General features: G+C 40.7%; 1 protein-coding gene across 2 annotated transcripts; it reads right to left on the bottom strand.

Moving 5' to 3' along the window:
- Nucleotides 1–1733: 1733 nt before the first annotated feature.
- On the bottom strand, nt 1734–25303 carry LOC139200167 (beta-galactosidase-1-like protein 2). Of its 2 annotated transcripts, none has more exons than XM_070829402.1 (19): nt 25047–25303; nt 23957–24142; nt 23623–23691; nt 23076–23171; nt 22156–22264; nt 21570–21662; nt 21292–21373; nt 20473–20537; nt 20063–20147; nt 16632–16775; nt 15886–15966; nt 13858–13982; nt 11774–11920; nt 11449–11520; nt 10980–11058; nt 10744–10831; nt 4600–4714; nt 3412–3528; nt 1734–2211 (listed from the first exon to the last, which is right to left on the bottom strand). In XM_070829402.1, exons 1-19 carry the CDS (start codon nt 25136–25138, stop codon nt 2125–2127), a joined length of 1932 nt encoding a protein of 643 aa, XP_070685503.1. In that variant the 5' UTR covers nt 25139–25303; the 3' UTR covers nt 1734–2124. The 2 variants fall into 2 exon arrangements, with proteins under 2 accessions (XP_070685503.1, XP_070685504.1); XM_070829403.1 differs by having other exon boundaries at nt 13876–13982.
- Between the last annotated feature and the right edge of the window lie 1464 nt (nt 25304–26767).

Genomic DNA, 26767 nt, shown 5'->3' with positions numbered 1-26767 from the left:
ATTTGAAGTGTGGATGTGCAATTGAATCATAGCAGTGTTTGCCCTCGAATCTGTATTTTCCAGCTGCTCTCTAAAAAAAAAAAAAGCATGCACGCGTTCAGTATTGTACACATGGGTTATCATATAGGTCAATAATAGGTTAGCGCTACCAGCAGGCAGACACACACACACATGCACCATCTTTTTTATAGCATTGCTGTTGATCTAAATTCTACTTGAGTGGTCATTATCAGCTTTTAACTGAAACTAATCCGTCTGAAATGTGTTTTTTTTTTTTTTAGCTCTGAAATAAGTGAGGAGTTGTTGTCCAAAAAGGAAGAAGTGTGTAAAAGTCTTAATTTAAACATTATCCTTTAAAAAAGAAGAACTAACTTCTATTCATTTTTTGCACACAAGTTTTCCTGAAATTGAGTAAGTGAAACAACATTCCTGCCCTCCATCTTCTAAATGTCGCTCTTGTCAATCAACATGCGGCTCACAGGTCAGCATGTGGTTTGATTGGTTAAATAACTTTCTGTGATGTTACTCCTGTGTTGGGTCCTGAAGCAGCAGAGCATTTTCTAAGGGCTTCACCTTGAAAGTGATGTTGTTACGACTTTGTCCAACATCTGATTGGAACTCTGAACAGATGACGCATTAAGCAATATCTAATACTCACAAAGAACTAGTCTTCTAGAACCGACCTTCCTATACATCGACTTAAGCAGTAAGGGTTAATCAGTATTAATGTCAGCATTACCTTCTGAGGGCTTCTCTAAGGCACAATACACCTCACACGCATCCTATCTTTTCCTCATCTCTTCTGTCATCTTCCAGCCTCATGTGATTCACATTTTATGCATGTGACTCTCAAGGTTGTTTATTTGCCACAGAAATTCTGTCTCAGAGAAAGATGTTAGATGATTCAAGAGAAATAAATAACTGAGAAGAAACCTCAATCGTGCTGGAGTGCTGTGTCTGTAACACTGGGCGTCTTTACACTGTGTGTTTCTATCCTGAGATCTGACATATGTGACCCAAGGGCATCTGTGAGGAGGCGCAGTGCCTTGCTCAAACACATATTGATGACAGCCTCAGGCATATATACATATATTTCCTGTGCTCACATGTGAGGAACATTCCACAATTCTACAAATTCATTTAATAAAATAATAACTGAATTCGCCAGTGATGTTGACTGGATTGGGTTCCTATATAGCCAGTGATTATTAATGATTTAATTAAGCTTGTACGTTATTTATAACAACAAGCTAGTTTCAAACTAGTTATCAGGTTTCCCCATTAACACATAAGCATTAACTGTGAAACTGGTTGTAGACTAGCTAGCTAGTAAAATAGCTGCATAGCTGTACCGACAAAAATAGAGTTTAGAGGCCAAATTATGAATTGACCCTGTGTGTAAATCTTTTAAATGAATGTATAAGTAATTGCTTTTTTGTAGATGGAGAATGTGTCAGATGTAGCAACATTCACGCAGTTTTAAATGAGTAGGAAACACATCTGATTCTGCTAAACTAACCAGTGTCACTTAGTCTAACTGTCCTACAGTGCACAGCCTGTAATGTACAAATTAAGAGATTGTATAACACTTAATTATAATCTGTCAGTTATGCAGTGAGTGCAGGTTAATGACAGCATTACTACATTGGATGCAGTGACTAAGTAAACTGGCTTACTACATTGCTTCTTACTAAAGAAATCAACAATTTGACACAAAACACGACTTAAAAACTTTTAAGTTTTATTGGTTTTAAAAAAAAGATTTGAATAATTCAAAAAATATTTTTTGGCCTCAGCTATCAGAACTGTGTCCATAGCAACGGCCTGTTATACAGAAATAACACACTGTAGAATGCTGTAATTGACCAATCAGAAAACAAAGCTGTGTAATAACTGCTGGTTAATGATGATGTTAGAAAAGAGTCGACACAATGTCATACACACACAAACACTACATGAAAGGGTCTTTTCATAAGACATTAAGTATCACAGTGACGGACGTGCGTGTCACTTTTGGTCGCCGCAGAGCGTCAGTGGCGCCAATCGTCTCAGTTTGCGTCTTCCCCGGCTACTCTCCCATCATCCTCCTCTCCTCGTCCACCCTTCCCTTCTCACCTTCCGTCCTCACTGGACATCGACTGCCATGCCATAGTCAGGGCTGCTGGTGAACTGAATCTTACCATCTGTTTCCTGCTCTTCAAACACCATGACCTGTAACGAAGCAAAAACAACGCCAGCTTAGCCGAGGTCATGAGAGGACAGCGGGAGTGGGTGGTTGAGCGCTAACGTCGATATATGCACACACTGACAAGAAAAAATGAGAACGCTAAGCAGGAGAAACACACACGATACAGTAGGTGTAGCTCCAAAGTTCAACGACATCAAAGATAAGGGGGGTGATGAATACCCATACCACTAACTGTGTACTGGAACTGTTGATCTGCCTGTGTGCTTTTAATTGGCTATATTCACGGAGGTAAGGAGCTTGTGGATAAGGGAACTAGACAGTGCACGGACAACGTGTTCGTCGTCCATGGGTGCACAGCAAAGACTGCATATAAAGAAGGATGCGTCGTCCCGCTGTACAAGAAATGAAGCTGAAATATTCCGGATATGGCCGCTGCCATTTTGTGCTGGTAATTTGGAGTGGGGTTATGCACAGCTGAGATCATCACTACCGCACAGGCCTCGGCTCGAAATAGTTGGCTGTCAATCATGACATTTCACTCCCTTTTTATAGCATCTAATAACTAATTAAAACCAAAGTGATGAAAAAAATGAGCACTTGACCATTCATCAGAACTGCCTAAAATGACAGAAACCATCTTTGGGAATTTTTGGGAGGTCAGTGGTGCACAGTCCATAAAATTTGTTAATTCATTATTACATATAGCAATAGACATTCATGTTGGTTTTTTGAGAACATCTAAAATCTGGGAATATTAAGGATTGTATGACTTTGAATGGACTGTACATGGATGAATTCTGCAAAAATTTGAGAAGAATCCATCTAACTTTTTCTTTTTTAATCGACAAGCTGATTGTCAGAAAATTAAACAAGCAACTGTTTTGATAGTTGGTTAATTATTTGAGTCTTCAAATGCTAAACATTTGCTTTGTCCGGTTTCTCCATTGTAAATTGAATGTTTTACATTTGAAAAGGTCATCTTTGGGCTCTGGGAAACAGCGATGTGCATTCATCAGAACATTGATCGATAATAAGAAGTGTGCGTGGCTAAATTTGGCAACCAGGGCGATCAAAACATGTCATGTACCAGCTCTGGCCAAGACTGACATGAAATTGGTGGTAGAAGAAATGAAAAATTTCAGAATATACATGCATGCAGAAGTGGACATGGCTGGAGTCCAGGAGAAAAAGTGATGACAGGTAACCAGATAAGGCAGAAGTACCTGGTTGTCCCCCCTGTGGAGCCAGGGGCCTGGCACGTAGAGAGTTTGCTGAGGACCGCTGGACCAGTAGCGTCCCAGATTCTTGCCGTTGATGAACACCACACCTTTGCCCCAGCCCTGTAAACACAACCAGTCACTGTTCACCATGACAACAGGCAGATTCATCCAATTAAATGCTTATGGGTAAAAAAAAAGAAACACATGAGTGACTACCAACAACACGTGGCAAGCCTTCCTTTCTAATATGAGTGGCATGTTTTCTTAGCACATCCTGGGTTGTTGTTCATTGCAGCTCTAAGCTTCTCTGCAGCCAAACACTTCACTTTCATTCTCAGCCTTAGACGTTTGTGTGAAGTTAAAACAAAACAGGGGAAATTCGATATAATGGACGGTAAAGAGACAAGAGGCACTTGACTTATTTAATCAGTAACCGCATTACTATTACAAGTGCATAAAACTTAGATAATCTATAAAGCGTCTCAAAAAGAGGATTCTAAGGGGATCTTTTAACATTTAAAAAAATGATTTGCAGTTGTTAATTAAGTATGAAGTTCAAATAATGACCAAACCAAAATCTATTGAAATATTTCAGTCTTTCTAATGCCTCCATTATATATATATATATATATATTATAGTTACTAATGGTGCACGCTAAGTGTATACAGTATAAGAGAGGTCAAATAGAAGTTATGAATAAATTCACATTGAATCTGGATCAATAGCTCAAGTGTGGCCTGTTATCTGTGTGGTGAAGACAGCTTCCTGGACCAGGACTGCATGAATAAATATAAGTTCTGCTGTAGCAAAGTTGTCTGGCCACAGACAATAATACATGAATTTGCCAAAGGAGCTTGCAAATATGTGAAATAGAGCAAAGACAGCTTGATTACAATTCAATCTAGAGGAAGTAAAACCTGACACTTGTATCTGATTTAGAGAAGGTGTTACATTTTCATTATGAATCCATGAGAGGTTGAGCAATATAAGTCAAACACCAGTTAATATACTGTAATGCTATCCAATAACACAGCCCTGTGACAATACTATTACCATCCTTACTGAAGATTTAATGTTTCAGTTACTGTCAAGATTTTGTCAAAGAGGCTCTGAATAAACTTAATGTCTCAGTCTGTGGTGTGTGGTGTGGTGTCGTGCTGGACTGCGGGCCCAGTGGCTGTTCTACTCACAGGGAGTTTGATGAAGGTGTCTTTAGGAAAACTGTTCACATAGAGTCTGGCCTGGAAAAAACTTGGGAATGAGGGCCGCTGACGCATAGGCATCCAATGGCCTGAACTCTCAAGACTGTAAAAAGAGAATATATTGCACATTTCACCATGCTGCATGTGCATGGAAGCACCAAACTTGGTTCTGTAGTGTATTTTCAGATACATTCAGCTGCAACTTTTTTTTATCAACAAAAGAAAAATCAATCAGTCTTGACTTTTAGGTAGCCAGCCTGCAGCATACAGTACATCACGCCATTCCTATTTATATGCATACAGTAAATGTCAAGTGAAAGTTTGCACATGGATGCCAGAGGAAACTCTGAAACACTATCTCTGTTTTGGCTGTACACTAGGTTACATTTTGCCTCTGAGTACATTCAAAAGGTTGCCATGATATATGACCAAAATCCCTTTCTCGTTTATCCATTTTTAGTGTTCATTCGTACGGAGCTTCGGGGCTTGACATTTTCAAGATGGTGCTGTGGTAGAGAAATTGTAATTTTTCAGTACATTAGGGGAGACCCAATGGCTTGAATATATATCCAGATAGTCCACTAAGTACAAGTATAAACTTCTAAACTAAGTGGAAAGTCTGATTATGAATATCAGCAAAGGATGTGTGATTGGGAAGGCTTGTGGTCGATGCTTGACTTCATAATAATCATGATTACACTAATCTCGCATGTGATGAGCAGAGTACAGGAGGGCATTATGACCTTGTAATATGGGAAAGGAAAAGAAATGACCAGATCTAATGAATATTATGGGATTGGTGCCACATTAAAAAGGTCCCCACTGTGTTTAAAAGTTTGCTAAAACAATGTTGCCTCTAAAACGGCCCCTGGCATCCAGCATAGTCTAAACCTGCCTTAATGTAAATCACTCAGGCCACTTTGCTCTTTCCATTTCACAGCAGTCTGCTTGTTAGTGTGGACGCAGGGTTTCTAACAAGGATTCAGTGTGCAGCTGGATTTGTCAGCGCTTTGGTAAATGTTGAAGTATTTAACAATGATCCTGTAAAAGGCATATCTGTATTGGTGCATTTTAATAGTCAATTATTGTTCTTCTTTGCTAATGCTGCACATTTAACATAATGCTGTTGACATCTTCAGTATGAACTGGCTGTTTGAACCCTTGGAGGAGGCATGTTAATTGCTTTGATGATCACACATTCAGACACATGTTCAGACACACTGCTAAGTGAAAATTCAACGTATACCAAACTGTATTTGTGCCTCCTAGTTTCACGAGGTGTTGCCATCATTGTATCCACCTGGAGCTTAACGTGCAGGTTAAACTATTTAGTACATATATCATGTATGTTTAACGAAACAGAACGGCACAACTTGGTCAGGACAAAGTGGTCGTCATCAGCGAGGCTCCTAAAATGCGTTTTTGTATTATTATTATCATCCACGGCTCTGCCCGTGTGGGAGGAGGTGGTGGTGAGTCCGAGTGGGTCGACTGGCTGTGTGGTCTTTTTTCTGTAGTTTTACGTCACAGGTCACCATTTCACACCATGATGAATTATTGTATTTGCGCAGGATGCATCAACTCAGCGTGCCGGGACATAAGGTCCACAGAAGAAAAGAAATAAAAGCTAGCTTTTGTCCCTGGTGCTTTCTGTGCAGGTGAAGACACTTCACTGCTGCGTTTGTAATGAAAATGCAGTGTGGTGCTTATTTTAGACAGAAGGATTATCTTCTCAGTGATATGACTCAGGAGTTCAGGAGGGGATGTTAACACCAGGACTGTGTGACACTGTTAGGTGCTGCAGTTCCTTCAGCTCCTCCTGAAGATATTGAGCCTGACCGTTTGAGCGCTCTGATTGGTTGTTTTCGTTCAGGTGCAGTAGGTTTTCGCAGATGCCATTAGGAGCACTAGGAAGAGCCGAAGGAACCAGCTTTTTTCACAGAGTACCCATCTCATGTATTACTGCCTGGATATAGTGACAATTTCAGAAAATATGAGAAAGCTCTCTCATATTTTTTCTCATACTTAACCTTCAAGGCATCCCTGAGATAATGTGTTCACAGGAACGGGAAGCTGTGGGCTGAGGCATAAAAATACATGAACAAGGTGCTATAAATACAAATAAAAAGAACATTATAAGCTTCACAGTGGCAGTTCAGGTTTTTTTTAAGATAAAGGTGGCAAAGGCTGGAGAATACACATGGCATGTGCACCTATAGAGTGCTGTCATAGGTGTGATACGCTATAGCTTGAAACGCTTAATTTCCTGCATTCTGGTGATTTTTTATGCACGAATGTTAGCCTTTTTGGCATCTATGGTGAAAATATGTTTATGTAAAGTAAAGCACAAAGTTCAAGCATCAGGTGACAATTCAGATTACAATGGAATGGAATGCAGTGAGCCTCTCTGCATTCAGTGTTGCTTCCAAATATTTATTCTCTTGTAGATCAACTTTTCCTATTCAGTATTATTTCTGCTGAGTCAACACACATGTAGGCATGATTCAGACCTGCTCCACTCTTTGTGTCTTTTATTTGGGAAAGTACCCTATTTAAATGTGCTTATGGCACCTATTCACGTGATATGATGTGATAACGTAATTCATTTTAATTCATTTGTAAACCTCTGGACTTTAATAGGTCACATGTGTCTCAGCAAGTAGGACTGAGCTGATGACCAGTAGTCATCGAGCGCTAAGCCTCTGCTGAGTGATTTAAAAGCTGCCACCTCTGCAACAAGGCGAGCGCTGCCCTCCCTCCCTCTCTGCTCGCAGTGCACATTTGCCGAGGCAGGCACTTAGGAGCCATAGATTTGTCGAAATTCTCAACAAAAGCAGGGTTGGATAGGAAAACCTGACTATCGCATGACACTGAAGTTGTTTTAGCTTGGTGTAACCAATAACCTGAGAACTAGTATTTATTGCATTTGAATATTCTGTTCGATCATTACTTAATGGCGCTCTTTAGTCACAGGATGGCAGAGTTGCCTGACACAATACAAGAAAATGGAGGTTTTACAAATTTCCGGCTACTCCAGGTAACCAATGACTCTATGAGAGAGCAGTGGTGTCTTGTCCTGCCCCCTCTCTAGATCCTCCCCATAGACTGTCTACAGCCAATACTGAAATGCCATAAACCTGCATCCTTTCAAATGGGCAGCAGGGGACGTCTCCACTGGTTGCTAAAATAAGTGTGATTGTTTGACCCCATTTCTCACTTGATTTATAACCTCAGTAAACACTTTCCCAATGAGTTTAGACTGTCAATCGCTGGTTCAATACAGCACAATGTTGTAAATGATGGTCCCGTTAGAGTAAAAAAACTGTAATGGAAGTTACTGGTGATTCAAAACAGGGGCACTGGAGGACATGACAGTGGCAACATCCACTTCTTTTATACACTCTATGATCCTGGCAGAGGTAGAGGCTGTCGGTCTGCACACTGCGCACAGCATTCCCATTTTAACAGGACATTAGTGTGAAACCAGCACACATGTTTTGGGTCCCAGTTTTCAGGCCTAGATTACACAAAAGTCAGGTTAACATGACATGTTAACATGTATGTGTTTGTGAAAAGTCTCAGAAAGCTGTGAAGAGCTTTTCATTAAATCTGGTAAATAATTAGGCCGAGGATCAAGTGACTTTCTTTTTTTCCGAAAAACTTTCTCAACACTGCAAGAGAGCATTTAGAACATTCCACTGTTTATTTGTGCTTATTATACTTAAAAAAAAGTGATGGTCTGGTGTATTTTGATGTAGAGCCAGATGCTAATTAAAAGATTTTCTATTAATAAACTTGAGGATTGCACTGCTTTAGTTGTAAGTATGCGCTCTGAGTGCTTTCTAGTTTTAAATGGGTCAACTGGTTCTTTTTTGTTTGGACCATAAACATTTGGCGCATCCACATGCATATCTTAAAAGTTCCAGTCTTGTGTTTTGAGTTGTGCTGGTGAGGTTAACTCTTGGTTTAGGTTTTCTTTGCAGAATATGCTTCATTATCTTAACTGCAATAACTGAATTTAAGTATACATTGAGCTTGTATTTATATAAGACATGCTTGTTATTAGTCCTGCTACATCTAGGCCTGACTGATCCTGCAGTATCTGTTTGATATATATATATGATCTTGACTGCATAAAAGGTATGCAGTATGAGGCTGAGATTAACTTAACTGATTGTTATGCAAATGAGGCCATTCAAACCTTTGTAAATAAGACTATGATGACTATGATGATGCATAAATTGATAATTTGTAAAAGAGACACTGAACATTATTAAGTACATTAAAGTACCTCTTAGCTGATACGTAGTGTGGCATTATATTGTGCATTGCATGTCACGACCGATACGAGCTGATATTTGCTGTGTAGCTTCTGTTATGGGCATCAATACTCCTGCCAGTATCAGACGACCATTACTAGTTTTGTCGTAGCCTGATACATGATAGCAAACTGTCCCATGTGATTTCTACCAATTTACAAAATGCAAAGTGAGCAAACAGAAGAAAAATCTAAGTCAAATCAATATTTGGTGTGACCACCCTTGTACACTTGCACACAGTTTTTGAATGAACTCGGCAGGTAGGATGTTCCAAACATCTTGGAGAACTAACCACAGAGCTTCTGTGGATGTCGGCTGCCTCAGATCCTTCTGTCTCTTCATGTGATCCCTGACAGACTAGATGACGTTGACATCAGGGCTCTGTGGGGGCCACACCATCACTTCCAGGACTCCTTGTTCTTCTTTACGCTGAAGATCGTTCCTAATGACATTGGGTGTATGTTTGAGGTTGCTGTCCTGCTGCAGAATAAATTTTGGGCCAATCAGACGCCTCCCTGATAGTATTCATAATGGTATCTGCCTGTGTTTCTCAGCATTGAGGACACCATTAACTCTGACCAAATCCTCAACTCCATTTGCAGAAATGCAGTAACAAACTTACAAGGAACCTCCACCATGCTTCACTTCTCTGGACAGTAGATGGTGTACCTGGGTCCCACTGGTTTCTGCTGGTTCTGAGCTGATGGCACTGCTGGACATCTTCTGATTTCAAAGGGAAGTGAGCATAATGTGTCTTTCATCTGCTGCGCTAAGTTTCCTTTCCACTGCGTCTGCGGTTCCTCAGCGCTGCCCGTTTCTTTGTGCTTCTTCAAAGCAGCTTGAACAGCACATCTTGAAACCCCAGTCTGCTTTGAAATCTTTGGAGAGAGACCTTGCTGATGCAGTAGAACTACCTGGTGTCTTGTTAATGTGCTCAGTCTTGCCATGATGACCTGTGACATGAACCTGTCTTCCACATCCTCACCTCGGTAGCAGAGTGCGGCTGCTGCTCACCCAGTTTGAAGCCTCCTACAGCTGTTTCTGTTCCAGTTAATGACTGTGTTTCAACCTACATATGAAAATGAGGATCATTAGCTGCTGTTTGCTATAATTGGTTAATCATACACCTGACTATGATCCTGCAAAACCCCTGACTTTGTGCAGGTGTGCCTAGAAGAACTGATGCTGTTTTGAAGGCAAAGGGTGGTCACTCAAAACACTGATTTGATTTAGATTTTTCTTCTGTTTGCTCACTTTGCATTTTGTAAATCAATAAAAAAACAATTACATTTTATATTTTTGAAAGCATTCTTACTTTACAGTATTTTTCCACACCTGCCCAAATACTTTTGCACAGTACTGTATGTCTACACACACACACACAAACACACACACACACACACACACAGTGGTCATTGCTGAATACTTCATCTATGTTTGAATTCTGCTATTACCGTATCTTATGACGACCTCGTGCTGTCACCCTTTATTATGAAAAAGCAAATACCAGATTAATCTGCCCGCTTTAATTTTAGAGACACAAAGGTAAAAGGTTCTCTTTCTCCATGTTTAGCCTCTTGAATCTTGATACCAGCACAGATCTTATCCTCATACCGCTTATGATTTAAGACGTTTAGCATGTGACACTGAGTTACAAAGCTTGTTCTGATTTCTGAACATTGCCATCATGTTCCCATTGTAATTGTATTAAGCAGAGAGATAATCGGCTGGATTAAATCAGGAACAGGCAGGTGTAATGACAGAGAAACACAGACTTGGAAGGGAAACTGGATAATAATTGAAAGACACAAACCTGTTTACAAAGCCAGGCTTCATATCCACACCATGAATAATGAAGTCTCGGAGGATGCGCTTGTTTAACTCGATATCTCCAACGAGACCTGGAAGGTGAGTCAAAGCTGCTTTAAGTTCTCTTATGGATCTTAAAACACAGCTAATTAGTGTCTTTTGAGGTCTCTGATGAAAAATATCATTTGGCACGGCTTGAACATCTACAAAGCCATCAGTGTTACAGAAAACAGTTTGTACCTTTGCGCTGCTCATCCAGGGTTTTCCCATAATTCACTCTTCCACAGTTCTCCACCAGTAAACTAAGAGTTCTTTTACCCTTCAAGTGGAATAATAAATGAAACATGAGAGGCATTACTGACATATGGTGGTATTCCTCAATGGAAAAAATTAACCAAAAAAACAAAAGAGTCAAAAATTCCTTTCAGCTGCTCTTGTTCCAGTAATTGATCAGGGTCGATACGAGTCTGCACTTTTTTTGTAAGGTTGAAGTTGTCTGTCCAAGTTTGTTAAGATAAACAGTCGTTTGAAGATTTGCTGTTGGCTCAATACTGAGACCCTGCTGCCAAAAACTTCTATCAGCATCCCCTGAAGCTTTCACAAGCTGCATGTTGTTAAATATTAATAACTTTATCCTTCTGAAAGAAACTAACAGCAGACTAGGTCTAAACTACATACAGAAGGACACACACACACACACACCGAGTACCTTCCCAACAGGGAGTGCAAGTTCTTGCGTCTTGTGATCCAGAACACCGACAAAGTGTTTCTCCACAAAAACCTGGGAAGAAAAAGAAAAAAAGTCAAATGAAAACAAATACTTTAAAAAATGAAAATGGCATGAAGCTTAAATATATTGCCACGTTAGACTCTGTCTTTCATTCATACCAGAGCAACTGGTCGCAGCTTGAGCTTGTTAATTGTACTCCACAAGTACACTGATCAGGGGTGTGATTTCTAACAAGCAGATTACAGTTTCCCAAATGTTCTCACAAAAGAAAAAGTGTAAACGGCATCCGTCCTCCAGTCCTCACCAAGGCTCTGTCTCTGATGTTGTCCCTCGAGCTCAGGGCTCCTTCACTGGCGATGCTGGTCTCATACAGTGTGTAGCCGTACGACTGACCATTGTTGTTGTTGACAGGGAGGTTCTCCATGTTCACCGGCCTCTCTGACTTAAAAGGCTAAAACAGCATGCAAATGAAGACCCCCCCCAAAAAAACGGGTGTTAAAACGTACTGCGAAAAACACATATTTCCAGAGATATTTCTTCAAATGGTTACATGTTTGTTTTATTCAAAGTGAAAACTCCCAGAGTCTCAAAACCACTTTCAATGCAGATGGGATCTCGTGATTCCTGCTGCACAGTCTCCCGCTTGCAAGATGGCTTCACCCAAAGTGATAATTTATCAAACCTAATGAAGCTTTCCTGTCAGCCGTTCGGAGCAATTCTTTTATTCAGCAACATCCTTTTGCATACCCTTGGGAGGAGCATTATGCACTCTTCACAAGACAATAAACACTCCCTGCTATGACACGATTAACCACCTACCTCCAAACACGCAGATACAATATCAAACCTACACATCCCCGGCCCTGTGAAGCCACTGAAGAGAAAAGGCTCTTTCTGAACGAGGCCGTGCGGCTAGTCGGGGGGCAAAGTAATTGTCGTCTCAGAGGGAAGCAAATTATTGCGATGGGGAGTAAATAATTAATGTTGTAAGCAACTGCCAGACATGCTACATCTGGTTGGAATATAAATGCCCCTGAAGAGCGTGGTGTAAATGGTCAAACTAGACTGGTGGACATGAAAGCAAAGAGCCATGATGACACCCTCCCCACAGGCCTTTCAACCTGTTTGGCAAGGGGAGATTTTCTGTTACACTCTCCCTTAATTTCCACGATAACCTGCTTTACAGTCATAAAGCTGCGCACAGTTGATTACTGCTGGTCCCCAAGCAGGCTATTGGTGCAGTTAGGAGACAATGTCTTGCTCAGGGGTATCTCATCAGCAGTTGTTCATTAAGGGAGGAGTGTTACTCATTTACTTCCCTTTCTCCGACTTTTTCCAAGAGGTCCAGCACTTCAGGCTGGTGATAAACGATGGTTCCGAGCTCTCGCTTTCAGATTACCACAGCCCCGTCTATACCTTACCTTGTGATTTTCAGATGAGATTTTTCAATTTTGTGTAGAAAATAAATGAAATTAATCTGTGGGGGTTTTGGTATGTGTATTACAGGAACATATGCTACTGTATATCTTATGATTTGTTATCATTTGGATAGACCAGATGACATGCTGGAGGATACTGCAGGTTACTTCACATACAGTTTGATAATGTTTTATCAGAGCGTGCTATTCAAAAGCCATTCACCTCAATAGAGAGGAGCTTTGTTCGGGGTAATTATATGGACGAATGGCAAGTTGAGGCATCAATAAATCTTACATCAAGCATGTTTTTTTCAACATTTTTCAACAAGATGACCACACCAATGCCAATCGGGTGCAAATTCATAGTTGACTACCATGATTGTCTTATTGTAGCCTAAATGCTGGGGTTGTTTCATTTGGTTCATTATCATTTGCTAATGTTGACTGATTATGTAATACGGCGAGCAAAGCTGCTAAAGAATTATACCAAGTTGTGGTGTGGCAGGTGTGAATATGGTGTAATATCTGATGCTTGCTCATGGGGGGGGGGTTCTTGAATCCTTGATTTTGAATTCCTGTATTGTTGGGTCTCTCTCTTAATGAAAGAGTTTGGTCTAGACCTGCTCTTTATGGAAAGCGTCTTGAGATAACTCTGTTGTGAATTGGCGCTATAAAAATAAAGATTGACTGATTGATTGATTGATTGATAAGGAGCTAACAGTAGGTGCTGTAAACACACCCGTCCTCAGGCCAGGAGAAGTCTTGCTCCTACACAGGGAGCAGGATGCTACATTTTTAAATAGTACAGACCTCAACAGGCTGCACATCCGCATAAATAATTTTAGCAGCAAATGCTTTATGTAATTGGCTACTGTGTATTACTCATGTATTAGGTTACTGTCGTCTTTCAGCAACCTTGTCACTAAATTCTGAGCGGCGCTACGTGGATGAAGCTTATTATTTGGCACACCGTGCATCTGTAGCTTGCCTTGTCAGTGAAATGCAGACTGTCCCACAGAGACAGGTGCTGCTGGATGACAACAGGCTGGTATGCTCTCCTCTCCCGAAGAGAGGGCAGTTCAGGGAGAGGCTGGGCTGGAAAACAAAAGGGGGGGGAATGTGTTAGGTTGTCTGTGTATCACTTAATTCTCACTTTCTTTCTAAACCTACTAAGTCTAAACTAACCTTCTAAGAAACTTCTGTAGTTATTACAACATGATGTATATATTTCCACATGTATAAATATGTATACATACATTAGATCCGATAAAAAAAAAGAACAGATATGAATCTACATTTCTGAGCGTGAGTGAACTCAGTCAGAGAAGGGAGTTCGATATTTCTGATCTCTGAAGGGAATCTCTTGAAACTTGCCAAGACGAAAACGTCTGTATCTACGTATCACACCTGAGAGAAAGAAAGAGGGAACCAGAGGAGGGCTACTTTGTAAATTAAATCTATGTTATGTCTAAAAGCAGACTATAACAGCATTTTGGGTACAGCTGGTACTACTGAATTTTGGCCTTCTCAAGTTCGACCTGCAAAACAATTCACCAAAATGCCGAAAAGACAGCAGAGTGCCCTACTCTGCATTCTCTTGTAGGAGTCTTCATATTCTACAGCTTAGGGATCACTCAATATCAACCATAATAATAACCTGTCTGACAGAAACCGCTTTCAAAACTCCTTGGGTGAGCCATTTGCCTGCCAGAGCAGCATCCAGTTTGTGGTCTCTGTTCTAAAACAGTCTTTTTACAACAATTACCAGCAGTTGACCGTGCCCTCGAACTGCTTTTAAGGGTGTTAAAGCATGCAGACACACCAGCAGTCCCTCAGGAGACGTCTTGACAGCATTTCCTTATCACCAACTGGCAACAGCTGGATCACTTAAGGGAAGCTTTGGGGATAATGGCCAACACCTTTCTCCTAAATGGATCTCTACAACGCTTACAAGTCAATGCCTTTGACTTGGGGGGGATCAGTGCGCAGCTCTATGACACTATGTCACAGATTTGGAATTTTTCCCACAACAAAACCCGTATAATCCCAAATCCTGTGCAGAGGAAACCAGGACATTTGTTGCAGGGTAGGAGAAACATGCTGGTGGGGTTTACATTCACTCATATTTGACGATTGAAGATCTGATGATTACAAGAATTAATACTGTGTAGTCCAGATTTATGTTTTATATCATATACTGTATTTTTGACAGCTTTGTAATAATAAGAAAACCCTGAAGCATGCATGTCACAAGTCTCTGTTGTTGTTAAAGATTAGCATTAGCCTTTTGACAAATCAACCTAAATCCATGCCAAGTTGTGCAAAAACAACACCATGGGGCAAAGAGTAACTGGCACAATATAAATGATTTGACAACCAAACAATAATAAAATATCAAGCTGATCTAATTAAAGAATTAGGTCATGTGTTTGTGGTTGCCGAGTAGAACACAAAGCCGTCTCAGACTCACTCTCATATCCAGGCCACTGCTCATTGTTCAGCAGACTACAAAACATAAGGATGGATCACGCACAGGCAGCCTTTCAAACTATCTTCAATCACCGCAACTCTGGGCAAATAAGTAAGAACTTGTTGTGCTGGATTCAATCCCAGATTGCTTAAAAAGAATTTCTAGTCCTGGCCACAAAACACTTGAGACTTCTGCCCCCAACCACAAACACTTGTTTTACAAATGGAGGCAACTGCATAAGTAAAAAAAAAAACATGATAAGAAAAAAAAGCCTAGTATGTAATTTTCACAATGGTCAGTAATTTAAGGTCTTTGACTTGGGAGGAAATCTCATACACATGCACTAACACACACACAGACCCATATCTAATCCGGGCTTGTAATCATATGCAAAGTTATCCTCCTTTAGCCAACAGAGAGCAGGTTCTACAAGGAGAATTAACTTTAAGTGGGGAGATGAAAGGAAAGGGAGAGAAAGAGAGACAGAAGATGTGGGGCCCCGTCTCAGCAACAACACACAACACTCACTGTGGTAGAGGCTGAATAAATTCCTCAGAAGATGGTACTTGGTGGTGTAATCCCCAGCCTCGGATAATGGAGCATCGTAATCTGAAAGATAATGCGCTATCAGAACAGCAGGCTCGGGAGCCAGAGAGAGGCAGGGATGCCTCTTACTGTGGCAGATGCTTTCACTGTGCTCCCCTATCAAACATCTTGAGACAGCAGCGGGCCGAGACACATTTTGGGTTATCTTGACAGAAAAATGGAGCCGTTTGAGGAAAAAAAACAAACAAAAAAAAAAGGTAAAGGGCATTCGGAGGAATAAACACAGGTGTGGAGACTGCTGAAGGTCAGAGGTGGGCTTCACTACTGTGCAGCAGGTTTCAGAATTCTCCTCTTTTCTCAAAAACGAGGTCATTCCAATGTTACGTAGCCTAGAGGAGGTTATGAAACCCATTGTACCATCTTTCATTTACATTTCCAGTGCGTTTTATTAGGTAATGAATTCATTAGTGTGCACCATATATTAAAATTTCAAAGCAGCCGAAGGTCAGAGGCTCGGGAGTAGGAACTGCGCCATCGACAGACATTTTAAATATATTAATCACATTTTAATCCACCTATCCCATTCACATTTGTATTGGTATTAACATAGTTCAACCCTGACCATCCAAACCTATTTATACAAATTTTTTTTCTACTAAAGCACATGGAATTTTGTTTTTTCCATGTTACAAATTGCTGGTCAAAAACAGGTTCACATTTACACATACCGTAGCTTGTTACCATAGGTTTAGGAGCCGCTACTCTAATGGCAAACGCCCCATTCATGAAGCCAAAATTTGTCCCTCCGTGGAACATGTAGAGGTTGATGGACATGTTCAGTTTAAGGATCTCTGTGACCACAGGCATCATGTCTGTCAAAAAAAGTGGAGGAAACAAACAAAATCCCATTAAAAAAACACAACGTCTATAATTTAGCTTATTATTCTGATATAACCAGTGAGTCAAGAAAGAAAAAAAAACTCCGGCCTTAACAAGCTACAGCAACTGCTTCAATAATCCTATTGCCCTCAATTCTACTTCAATTGAAACATGGACAGACCTCAGCCACACATCCTATTACAGGTTACTATAATTCATTACGGGGCAATGCTTACATCCATAAAAAATTGCCTACCTCCCTGCACAAATTAGCCACCAATATTTTGCAGCGAACATAGCAGAGCAGGTAATTAAGTATTCAAATTGGACTTTAGTGGTCAAATTGGACTGACTTTAATGATTTGAATCAAGGGCATGAGCCTTCGTGAATAACAATTTAGCAGGGTGAGTGACAGAGCCGGACTCAGTTGGTTTAACGGCGGTGGCACTAGCTGTGACCAACTGCCGGGTGTGTTGCAGTCTGCAGAGCACTGAACTGTCAAGGACATGAATCCCCTCTGAATATCCCAGCGTTCATTTCATAGCTGTGACACTTTCTGCATGGCGACAGATTTTTTTTTTTCTTTTTCCCTTTTCCCTTTCTCACTGAGGAGAAAATACATAAAGAAGCCTTTTTCATTTTCAGAACATTTTTTTTTGTTAAGATGTGGATGGCTGCTGGGAATGACAGAGAGTAAAAAGGAAGCTCGAGGCTCTGCGCTGTGTTTGAAATAAGATGTCTCTGAGAGCACTCAAGATGGTGGAGGAGGCTGTGTGACTTCCATTAATCTTTACAGTTGTGAAACAGGAGCTATCGTTTATGTCACGACTGTACATTATACTAAAAATATCGCCCCCCTGGCTGTAGCATGCTGACCACGTTATATGGCTCATATGTGGAATATACTGTTGCGCACATACGAACGAGCAGCGGGCTCCTTTATATTATCGTACCAGGACTCTTCATACTGTCAGGGCCCATATCATCAGCCAGGACAAGGTGACCCATTGTAAACAGCTTATGGCATATGTGTTTGTTACGTTTAGCTGAAATAACTATTGATTGTCCGATAAACAGAAAACGATTGGAACTTGTCAAAGATTTCACGCTTGCCTCTGTTTTATATCTTTATAGTTTAAATTTCCAATTTAAATTCCAATTCCAAATTGACGGTTTGCCGAACGAAACAAGCAATTTTCAAGAAATCACCTTGAGAGGTGGGATTGGATGAGTTATCTAAAGATATATATTAAAGTTGAAAGTATCCTGTGGAGTTTTTCGCCACTAGTAACACTATGGAGCAATGTTTTAAAGAGTGGGTCCAAGAATTTACTGAGTAGATTTACTCCGGTACTGTACTTAACTACAGTGTTGAGGTCTTTATTATTACTATTATTATAAGACTCTGGACTCACCTGGTGCAGTAATTTACCTCTGTGTAATAATTTGTAATAATAATTTTTAATACATCTTTTTTTTTATTCATACTTTTATATATTTATATTTTACTTTGTGTTTGAAGTGTATTCTTATTCTTATTCTTATTCTTTTGGAGCTGTGTGTAACAAAAAGCTATTTCCCCCTGGGGATTATTAAAGTAATTCTTTACCTTTACCTTTACCTGAGTTTATGCTACATTATACTTCTACTGCATACATTTCTACATTTCAGATGGAAATACTTTCAATTTTACTCCACCACATTTATTTAACAGCTATAGTAATAGTTATTCTCCTAATCAAGATATAACATACAAAACGTATGCTTACCTTTTAAATTATGAACTGCATTTGTTCTCTGCAAAATCTGCTGCATGGAAACATTTGTTTCCCACATTAAACCCTGTAAAGTGAGCAGAATGTGGGACCTTTAATTGAGTCCTAGAACCGTATTTGCTTCCAGCCATACTGTTGTTTAAAGTATTTCCTGAATTTAAGTTGAATTTATTGTAATACTCATGCAATGTGTATACGTTTTGGTTCAAGATACAATTAGCCCTTCAGATGGGTTCATTTGAATTTAAGAAAATATTTATTTAGGATCAAATTTAGGATCAAAATTGTTTTTATGAAAAGTAAGTGATTACTTTTTGTTTATTTTTGTTCATTTAGTTTTTTCTTCAGTAAAGGATCTGAATCCGTCTTGGTGATGTGATAAGCAGTCCTGCCAATGGTTTAGTGCATTTTCTAATCTCCTCTACTGAGCTACTGATCGACAGTTGGTGCAATAAGAAGCCAAGAAATGTAGCATTGCACCAGGAAAAGGCCAGGAAGACGACTGCTAGCAAGTAATCATGAATGTAAACAAAGCAGATTTCTTCCAAAAATCTGTTCTGTAGACGTTTTCAGAGGAATGTGTGTTATGAAAAAGTTACTTTAAAGTCCTAAGTCTCACATATGTTGTCATGTCTTGTGCTCATGTGCAGGCAGTTAAATGCTGTTGCAAATATGCAGCCTGTGACTAACTGTATATGGCACGTTAGCCTACTGTCTAATTAATAGGAAAGTACACAGTGATGCCGTATGTTCTAATTAACTGAAACGTCATTTAATGCAGCCAAGGGGCAAGACAAAATGTGATGAATGTCACTCCCAAAAAGTGTAGACTGCTACTTGCATCAGTACAGTCAGTCAGAATCAGTGGAGCGCATCTTTGAACAGTCCTGTACATGGAAGTGTTTGAAAAATCTGGCCTCAGAACATCAAATATACGGCCCAGGGACAAAGTGGGGACACAGCCTGTGATATCTGGCTCGCCACCTACCATGCATGAAAAGTACATAAATCTCTGACAAAGCCAAAAAAACAAGGAGGAAATGACCATATGCTGAGCTGTACAACCCAGATGCACCGAGCGTGCTCCGTGTCTTTTGCAAAGGAGTCGTAGTGTGTTACAGTCTGTAGAATTAATCGCACACAACTCCCGTAGCAGTGAGTTTGTCCTCACCCTGTCTTTCCTCTGGCACAGAGACCGTTTTTATTCACAGCTAAAGAGGTTTGTCTTAAGCCTTTCTTACCCTACAGCAATAACACTCTCTCTTAACCGCAAGACAGATCTATTTTACCTTCAGAGATTCCGTACTGGCTCGCAGCACGTAACCTGTCTTAACCCAGCCTCAAATTAGCCAGTATTATCGACCTCCTGCACGGAAAGAAACTGTTTCTCAGCAAAGAATCCATCAGCAGGATTCCTGCCTAACTCTCACCTGTCTTACTCTTATCAGCGATCCGATAGCTCGCCCTGAAAGGAACCAGACTACCCATCTCACGCCTGTCTTACCCTCAGCTGGGTACACATGATGAAGGTCCCCCCAAAGGTCAAACCAGCCAGACCAGTACTCCATCACCATCTTTGGCTTCTTAGGCTAGTGGGAGAAACAGTTTTGGAAAGCAACACGCACTCAATTAAACAAGGGATACGACAAAATGACCTTTCAGTTTCTTTCAGTAACAACATTATTGAGCTAGCACAAAAATATGTCTTTAAAAAACTGAATTCAGGTCTCCCAAAATGTCCTTTTAAAAGGAAGGTAAATAGCCTTAAACTTCCACTTGGATTTACTTGGACAGTCTATTTTTTTATGATTTTAGATTAGATCATAAAACTTCACTGATTAAAAAACTACTAATATGAATTAAACAATAATGAAGTCCCAACATCTTAGTCAGTGGCACAGAAACACGACTCACTTGTATTTCATCCAGATACTTGATGTCATTTGGGTTCAGTTTCTGGAAATTGATGGTTTCTAGAGCTTCAGATAAGAAAAGGTAGAGCAGTATTGTTAAGAAAGATCCAAACTGTTAGTTCAAACGGATTATTATTGTTATTATTGTACAAGCAAAGTTCTCTTCAAATCAAAAAAAAAAGTATATAGGCATTACAACGGTCCAATTGAAGCTTCTGCGTTAAGAATCAGCCAACATGGCATCAAACTTGAAGAGTTCACTGCAAATCAGGACAAGACATATGCACCATTTATAAAAAAAAAAAAATGATTGTAGAGCTGCACTGAAACATTGTTGGGAATCTATTATAACAACACCCTGGAAGATCTTGTTTTGTAATTATGATGAGGACAATGCACGGCTTGCAGTGATGATAAAAACAGAAAGAGTGGTAATCTCAGGGAGGAACAGCCTTATTGTGGCTTTAAAACAGTGGCTGCTACTGCGGGTGCATCAAAAGCAGATGAGGTCAAATAAAAGAAAACAAAAAAAAACAAACTTACTTTCGGGCCAGTTTATGCCAAAATACATGCAAAAACAACAACTTTGTGGTACAACACAGACTCCTCTCTGTGTGGGATTTGGTTGTGAACTGCAGCTGCCTGACACTGGGCTGCCCTGGGTTCAGACCTCTTGTCGCTGTGAAAACACAACACACAAAACTACCATACTGTATATGTGTGTATGTGTGTGTGTGTTTGTGTGTGTGTTTGTGTGTGTGTTTGTTCGGGAGCTTGTGTATTCACAGCCTTGTTTGTCTCTCTGCCTTTCTGACAATACCTCCTTTTACTCCTCCCAGCGTCAGTCCGTCCTTGTTGTCTGAGGTCAGCAGCAGCTCTGTGATGCCCCTCGACAACAACGCCTGAAAAGATGGGGGATTATGGAGGCAACCAAGCAAAACAATGGCGTCTCTTTTTGAAATATTACTGTTGCTTTCACTTTGAAGGAGTGCGAAAAGGAAAGCGAGTGGGGAAAGGAGAACCGGGAGAGAGAGAAGAGTTGATAAGTGCACTCGCATCTACGAGCTACCGGGGCTGAAATAAATGTACAGTTCTTACCTCCTTGATGAAAGGCATGTACTCCTTATCTTTTGCATACGAGCCGTATTCATTCTCCACTTGAACTGCGATAATTGGGCCACCCTTGGAGTACTGCGCATGAATTAGCCAATGAATAGAGGACACATATTAGGGCCTGGCACCAGTTCTTGACCGTGCCTACCCTCAACACAGCTGAATTTTTAAAAAACACTGTGAAATGGAAATCAGAGTGTGTTCAATGATGCATGAAGCTGACACAAAGAAAATGTGGCGGGGAGGATTCAGAAGTGATGAATTTAACGCTGAGTGTAAATGGTGTATTGTTTTGCTAACAACAGTTGCTCTAATGGTTCTTCTGCAGTTTTATAGAGAGAATATTGTGAGCTTGAATAGAAAGATTGTAGCATGAAGAAAAGTCTATTGTATGCATGCTGATGTTTTTTTAAACATTAACCGACAGAGGTTGCATGTATATAACCATGAAAACTCAAAGCTTGAAAAAAAAAACAGCTTGTTTTGAACATATATCTATTTTATTTGGCCTCATTTGTGAACACCAATCAAATTACTCTCTACATTTCTTTCGTAACAAAAGCAAAAGTACCTGATATGGAACTACTTTCTTGATGAGGTGATTAAAGAAGGAGTTGACTGCGTCAGTGAATCCTGGGTAGGTTGTTCTCAGCTTCATGTTTTGATCCCGCAGTAGCCAACTGTCAAAGAAAATCACAGCGAAACCTCTGAAATGTCCAAAAAGTAACACATCACCCAAATTCTTCAAAGCGCAGCGCTCTGAACTCTCTTTAGGTTTTCTGCTATTGAAGATAATCACACCAACCTAAGCATGACTATCACAAAATGTGGAGCAGGGGAAGTCATGCTTCACTGCGTGTGCCTAGAAACACTCTGTTTTGATGACTATCAAATAAATATTACTTCGACATCACATTCCCTGAAGGCAAAAAGGGTCCAAAAATACCTACTTCCAGTCTTTTTCTCCTCTAACATTCACCCCATTATCTGTTCAAATCTATTTTGATTACAGAACTAAATGAATCCATCCTTTCAGGGAGATATGCCTGTCAGATTTAATTATTTTTCTCTCTAATACCTCAATAGAACTCTGGGAAATCATCAGTGACTTTCATCTGAGTAACGTTAGTGGTTAACTTACATGATGTAATGTCCTCTATCTATAAGATGTCTCACAGTGGATGTAAAACCCTGCTGTCTTTATGTCATATACACACAACACTGTTAAGTGGACCAGTCTCACCAAGCCTGATTCTAGGCTGTGCAAACAGATGACAGAGACTTGAGATATTTCACAAAACTAATAAACTATTCATTTCCAATTGAATGGATTCAGCCTGCAGCAAAGATACAGCAAACAAACAGATTACCTGATTGAACACATCATTTCCAGGATTAACTCAGCCCACGAGCTATTTACGAATAAAGCATTAGAATGTTACTGTGGCCATTTGGCAGATACAGGCTTCATTGAGGATCTGTGATTTTTACCTGGGGAGTCCCCCTAAATCCCACTCGGCACAGATATATGGTCCTGGACGCAGAATCACCCAGAGGCCCAGGCTGGCTGCAGTGCGGAGGTAGGCTCTGAGAGGAGGATAGAAAATATGAGTGGGGTTTTATTATTTATCAGTACAGTCAGTTTAAAGAGTGGACTGCAGCAGATTTAAAGTGGGGTCACATAATCATTCTCAGTTCAAAATAAAGCAGACGCTCACTTGCAAATGATATGCGAGTCATTTTAAAAACATGTAACTCAATTTATTTATTTTTTTGACATGACATCTGCACCGGACTTGACAGCGAGCAACACGTTTGATGGATCAAAACCGTCGTAATCAATAAATCAAGAGTCATTGGATACTGTCTGTGTGCACAACTAATTAATCAAAGACATCCCTGAAGGGTAAACAAACACCTCCTCAGTGGCTTCAGCTTATTAAGGGCTGTGGAAAGCGAAGCCCTTGTGCAATGCAACAGTGCCATCTGCAGGAGCTCCCCCAGCTCTCCAGCTGGGCCTTCCCTTCTCATCACTTACTCTAAATCCAACTGATCGGCAAAGTTGAACAGCCCTCGCCCTGGCTCATGCAGGTTCCACGGCACATACCTGAAAAAAGAAATAAAGCAGATTTTGATTTTTATTAATGGTTAAAACTATTCAAGTTCAGTAGTTCATGACTGCCTTTGTTTCAAAGGCAGTCATGAATCAATTGCTGTGTCCTACAAAAGCACTTTCTTGAACTTTGTTTGCTCTACTTTTCCTTACCCACATTTCATTAGATCTGTGTGTAATCCTCTCCATCTGACACTGTTTATTCTAGCGCTTTAAGGCACAGTATACTCAACCAGCCATGAGTTGCAGTGGGACCTACGTCGTGAGAGTATTGAGGCCACAGGCCTTCATCTTCAGCAGACGGTCCTCCCAGTAGGCTCTGGGGACACGGAAGTAATGGATGGAGCCCCCCAGGATGCGGAAGGGTTTTCTCTCCAGAGTGAACTGAGACGAGTTGGCCCTCAGACCCTCCACACGGCTCATTCTTCTCACTCCTGGGCGATTCCTAAGGGGGGGAAAATGCAGTTCACAACAGGAAAAAGTGCAACAGGATGAAAGGACGTGCAGTCATTTGAGGCATACTTCAACAGTGGTTGCTCCCTTAAGCAAAATATTCAAGCCTGGTTGCATCTGGTAAAAAATCTCCTTCATGAAAATCACATGGTGACAAAGGGTAACTTTTATTGTAGGTGAGTCCCTCGTGTGTTATCACTTGGTTTGAGTGTGATCGTAACAGGAGCAAGCACAGCCTGAAGGTAGTGAACCCAAGCGTGTCGTCCACACAGGCAGCGTGGCCTGCCTGTCTTTCTGCGCTGACTTTGCCTTTTATAATGGCCATAAATGTTTTCATTCATTATAAGTGAATTCAAAGCTCCTGCAGAATCCTCGTTCAAAGAGGAAGGGAGAGACAGGACGCACACCGGAAACACACTGCCCTTCACCTGGCATTATTCAAACTGTTAACAAATAGGAATGTTCAAACCACGTGTTAATAAATGAAGGAATCCTGCCCACAGAATCCCTAAAGGGCTTTTATTTTGAAAGGGCAGCCGGAAGTCTACCTTCAAAATATGCATATTTCTCCCATGCATGTGACATATTCCACAGATATGGACTGTGAAACTAATAAAAAAAAAAGTTGCAATCTTGGCAGTTTGATGTCAAAACACATCAGTTTCACTGTTGTGGGGAGAGAGAGAGAAGAAAGGGAACATAAGGTGTGGTCGTGTTCTGCGGTTCTACAGGTCAGCAGGTGAAGGTACACAGGTCGGTCTCCTTTGGGTGCAGCTGAGTCCTAGTGACGTATCCAAATACATGACAGCCCAGTGCATCCTGACTGACTGTTATTAGGACTTGGCCGTGACTTCCCTCAGGCTCCTGTCAGGCTCAGCTGTCTGGGTTTGTCTTACCTTGTTAACTGATACGCGACTATTATCGCTGCAGCAGCGAAACACAGCAGGAGAAAACGTCTTCGCTTTGGGGGCAAACGAAGAGCAACCATGGATGAGCTTCCCAGAGGCAACAACAGCAGAAGTTTAGTCAGTTAAAGAGCATGTCAGCAGTCCTCCTCCACACGCGTGTTATAATCCAGTTATGTCCGACCAGTCAGACCAGTCAGCCCCATGAGCACACAGCGCCAGGTTATTGGTAACGTTACTTCCGGGATAAATAAAACCGCAGCGTGGTCTGACTGTTCCCCGTGCAGCAGAGTGTGTGTGTGTGTGTGTGTGTGTGTGTGTGTGTGTGTGTGTGTGTGTGTGTGTGTGTGTGTGTGTGTGTGTGTGTGTCAGTGGTGGTTACAGCTGGGCACAAGTACCCATACACACACACCCGACCATACACTGTCCGAATGTAGGGACCGTCGCAGAGTTACATTGCTGCAAAAAACGCGTGTGTCAAAACGTCCCTTAATTTTAATATTTTTTCTTTCTTAACCCATGTGTTTGGGTCTGTGGGACCCGTTTTCATTTTTTTATCAACAGAAAAATGATACGCTTAATTATTTTTTCAAACTCAGTTTGAAAACATTATTAATCGTATAAATTGTCTTTTTGATAAAGAACATGCAAACGGGTGAAATCGGGTCCCACAAACCCGAACACCATACAAGGGTTAAAAAAAATCCATTAATTGCTTCTATTCTCATGTATGTCCTGAATGTAAGAATATGAACATGATGATATATATGTAGGCCTATATATTTTTTTCTTTTCCCCAAAACTCAGTATTGTTTTTACATCCATATTATTGTTCTCTCTCTCCCTTTTCAGTGACTGTCTTCATTTCGCATATTTTACAAATTAAAAGTCTACAGTCTTAGATGGTAGCTATCACAGTACCCTGGCTGATTTATGATCAGGTGCAAAATTAAATTCAGTCTTGCATGTCCAATTCTTAGTCTTGTATAGTTTGCAGAACTACAAGTTGTAGATCTGTTATCTCTGGAGTTGGTCTCTGAGATAAAATGTAGCCTGCAAATTCACAACCTGTGTAATTTGTCGTGGTGCTTTTCAAGATATGATTTTGACCTTTTTATTTTTGGATTTTATTGCTAATCATAAAATGTTGAGAGTGTGAGCGTGAATGGTTGTCTGTCTTTATCTGTCAGCCATGTGATTGACTGGTGACCAGTCCAGAGTGTACCCCGCCTCTCGGCCAAAGTCAGCTGGGATTGGCCCCCCCTGCGACCCTTAAGGATAAGCAGCATAGATAATAGAAGAATGGATAGATAAACTGTTGGTGTGATTTCAGAGGCAGGGACAAAATAAAGACCCCAACTAGATCCTAACTGAGGCAGAGAGGATGAAGAACATCACACATACACACACATACACACACACACACACACACACACACACACACATTCATGCTTTGCTCACTAACTTATGGCCACAGTCAGCCACGGTCTCTTATTTGTTGGCTGCGTTTAAATGTAGAACCACTACAGGGCGTCACTTGGGCTATACCTATAAACTATACCATGAGACCAGCATCACCGTGTACAATGTGATGCCTCCTTTCTCTGACTGAGTGCTGCAGAGAATGAGAGAGAGAGACAAACAGAGCACTATTATATTTTTGTTCTGAAACAACAATAGTTTCCCTTATCCGCAGTGTTTGAGGCCTCCCA

This window comes from Pempheris klunzingeri, chromosome 4, assembly GCF_042242105.1.
Source record: "Pempheris klunzingeri isolate RE-2024b chromosome 4, fPemKlu1.hap1, whole genome shotgun sequence".
NCBI lineage: Eukaryota > Metazoa > Chordata > Actinopteri > Acropomatiformes > Pempheridae > Pempheris > Pempheris klunzingeri.
This window is presented reverse-complemented; position numbering and strand designations above follow the sequence as displayed.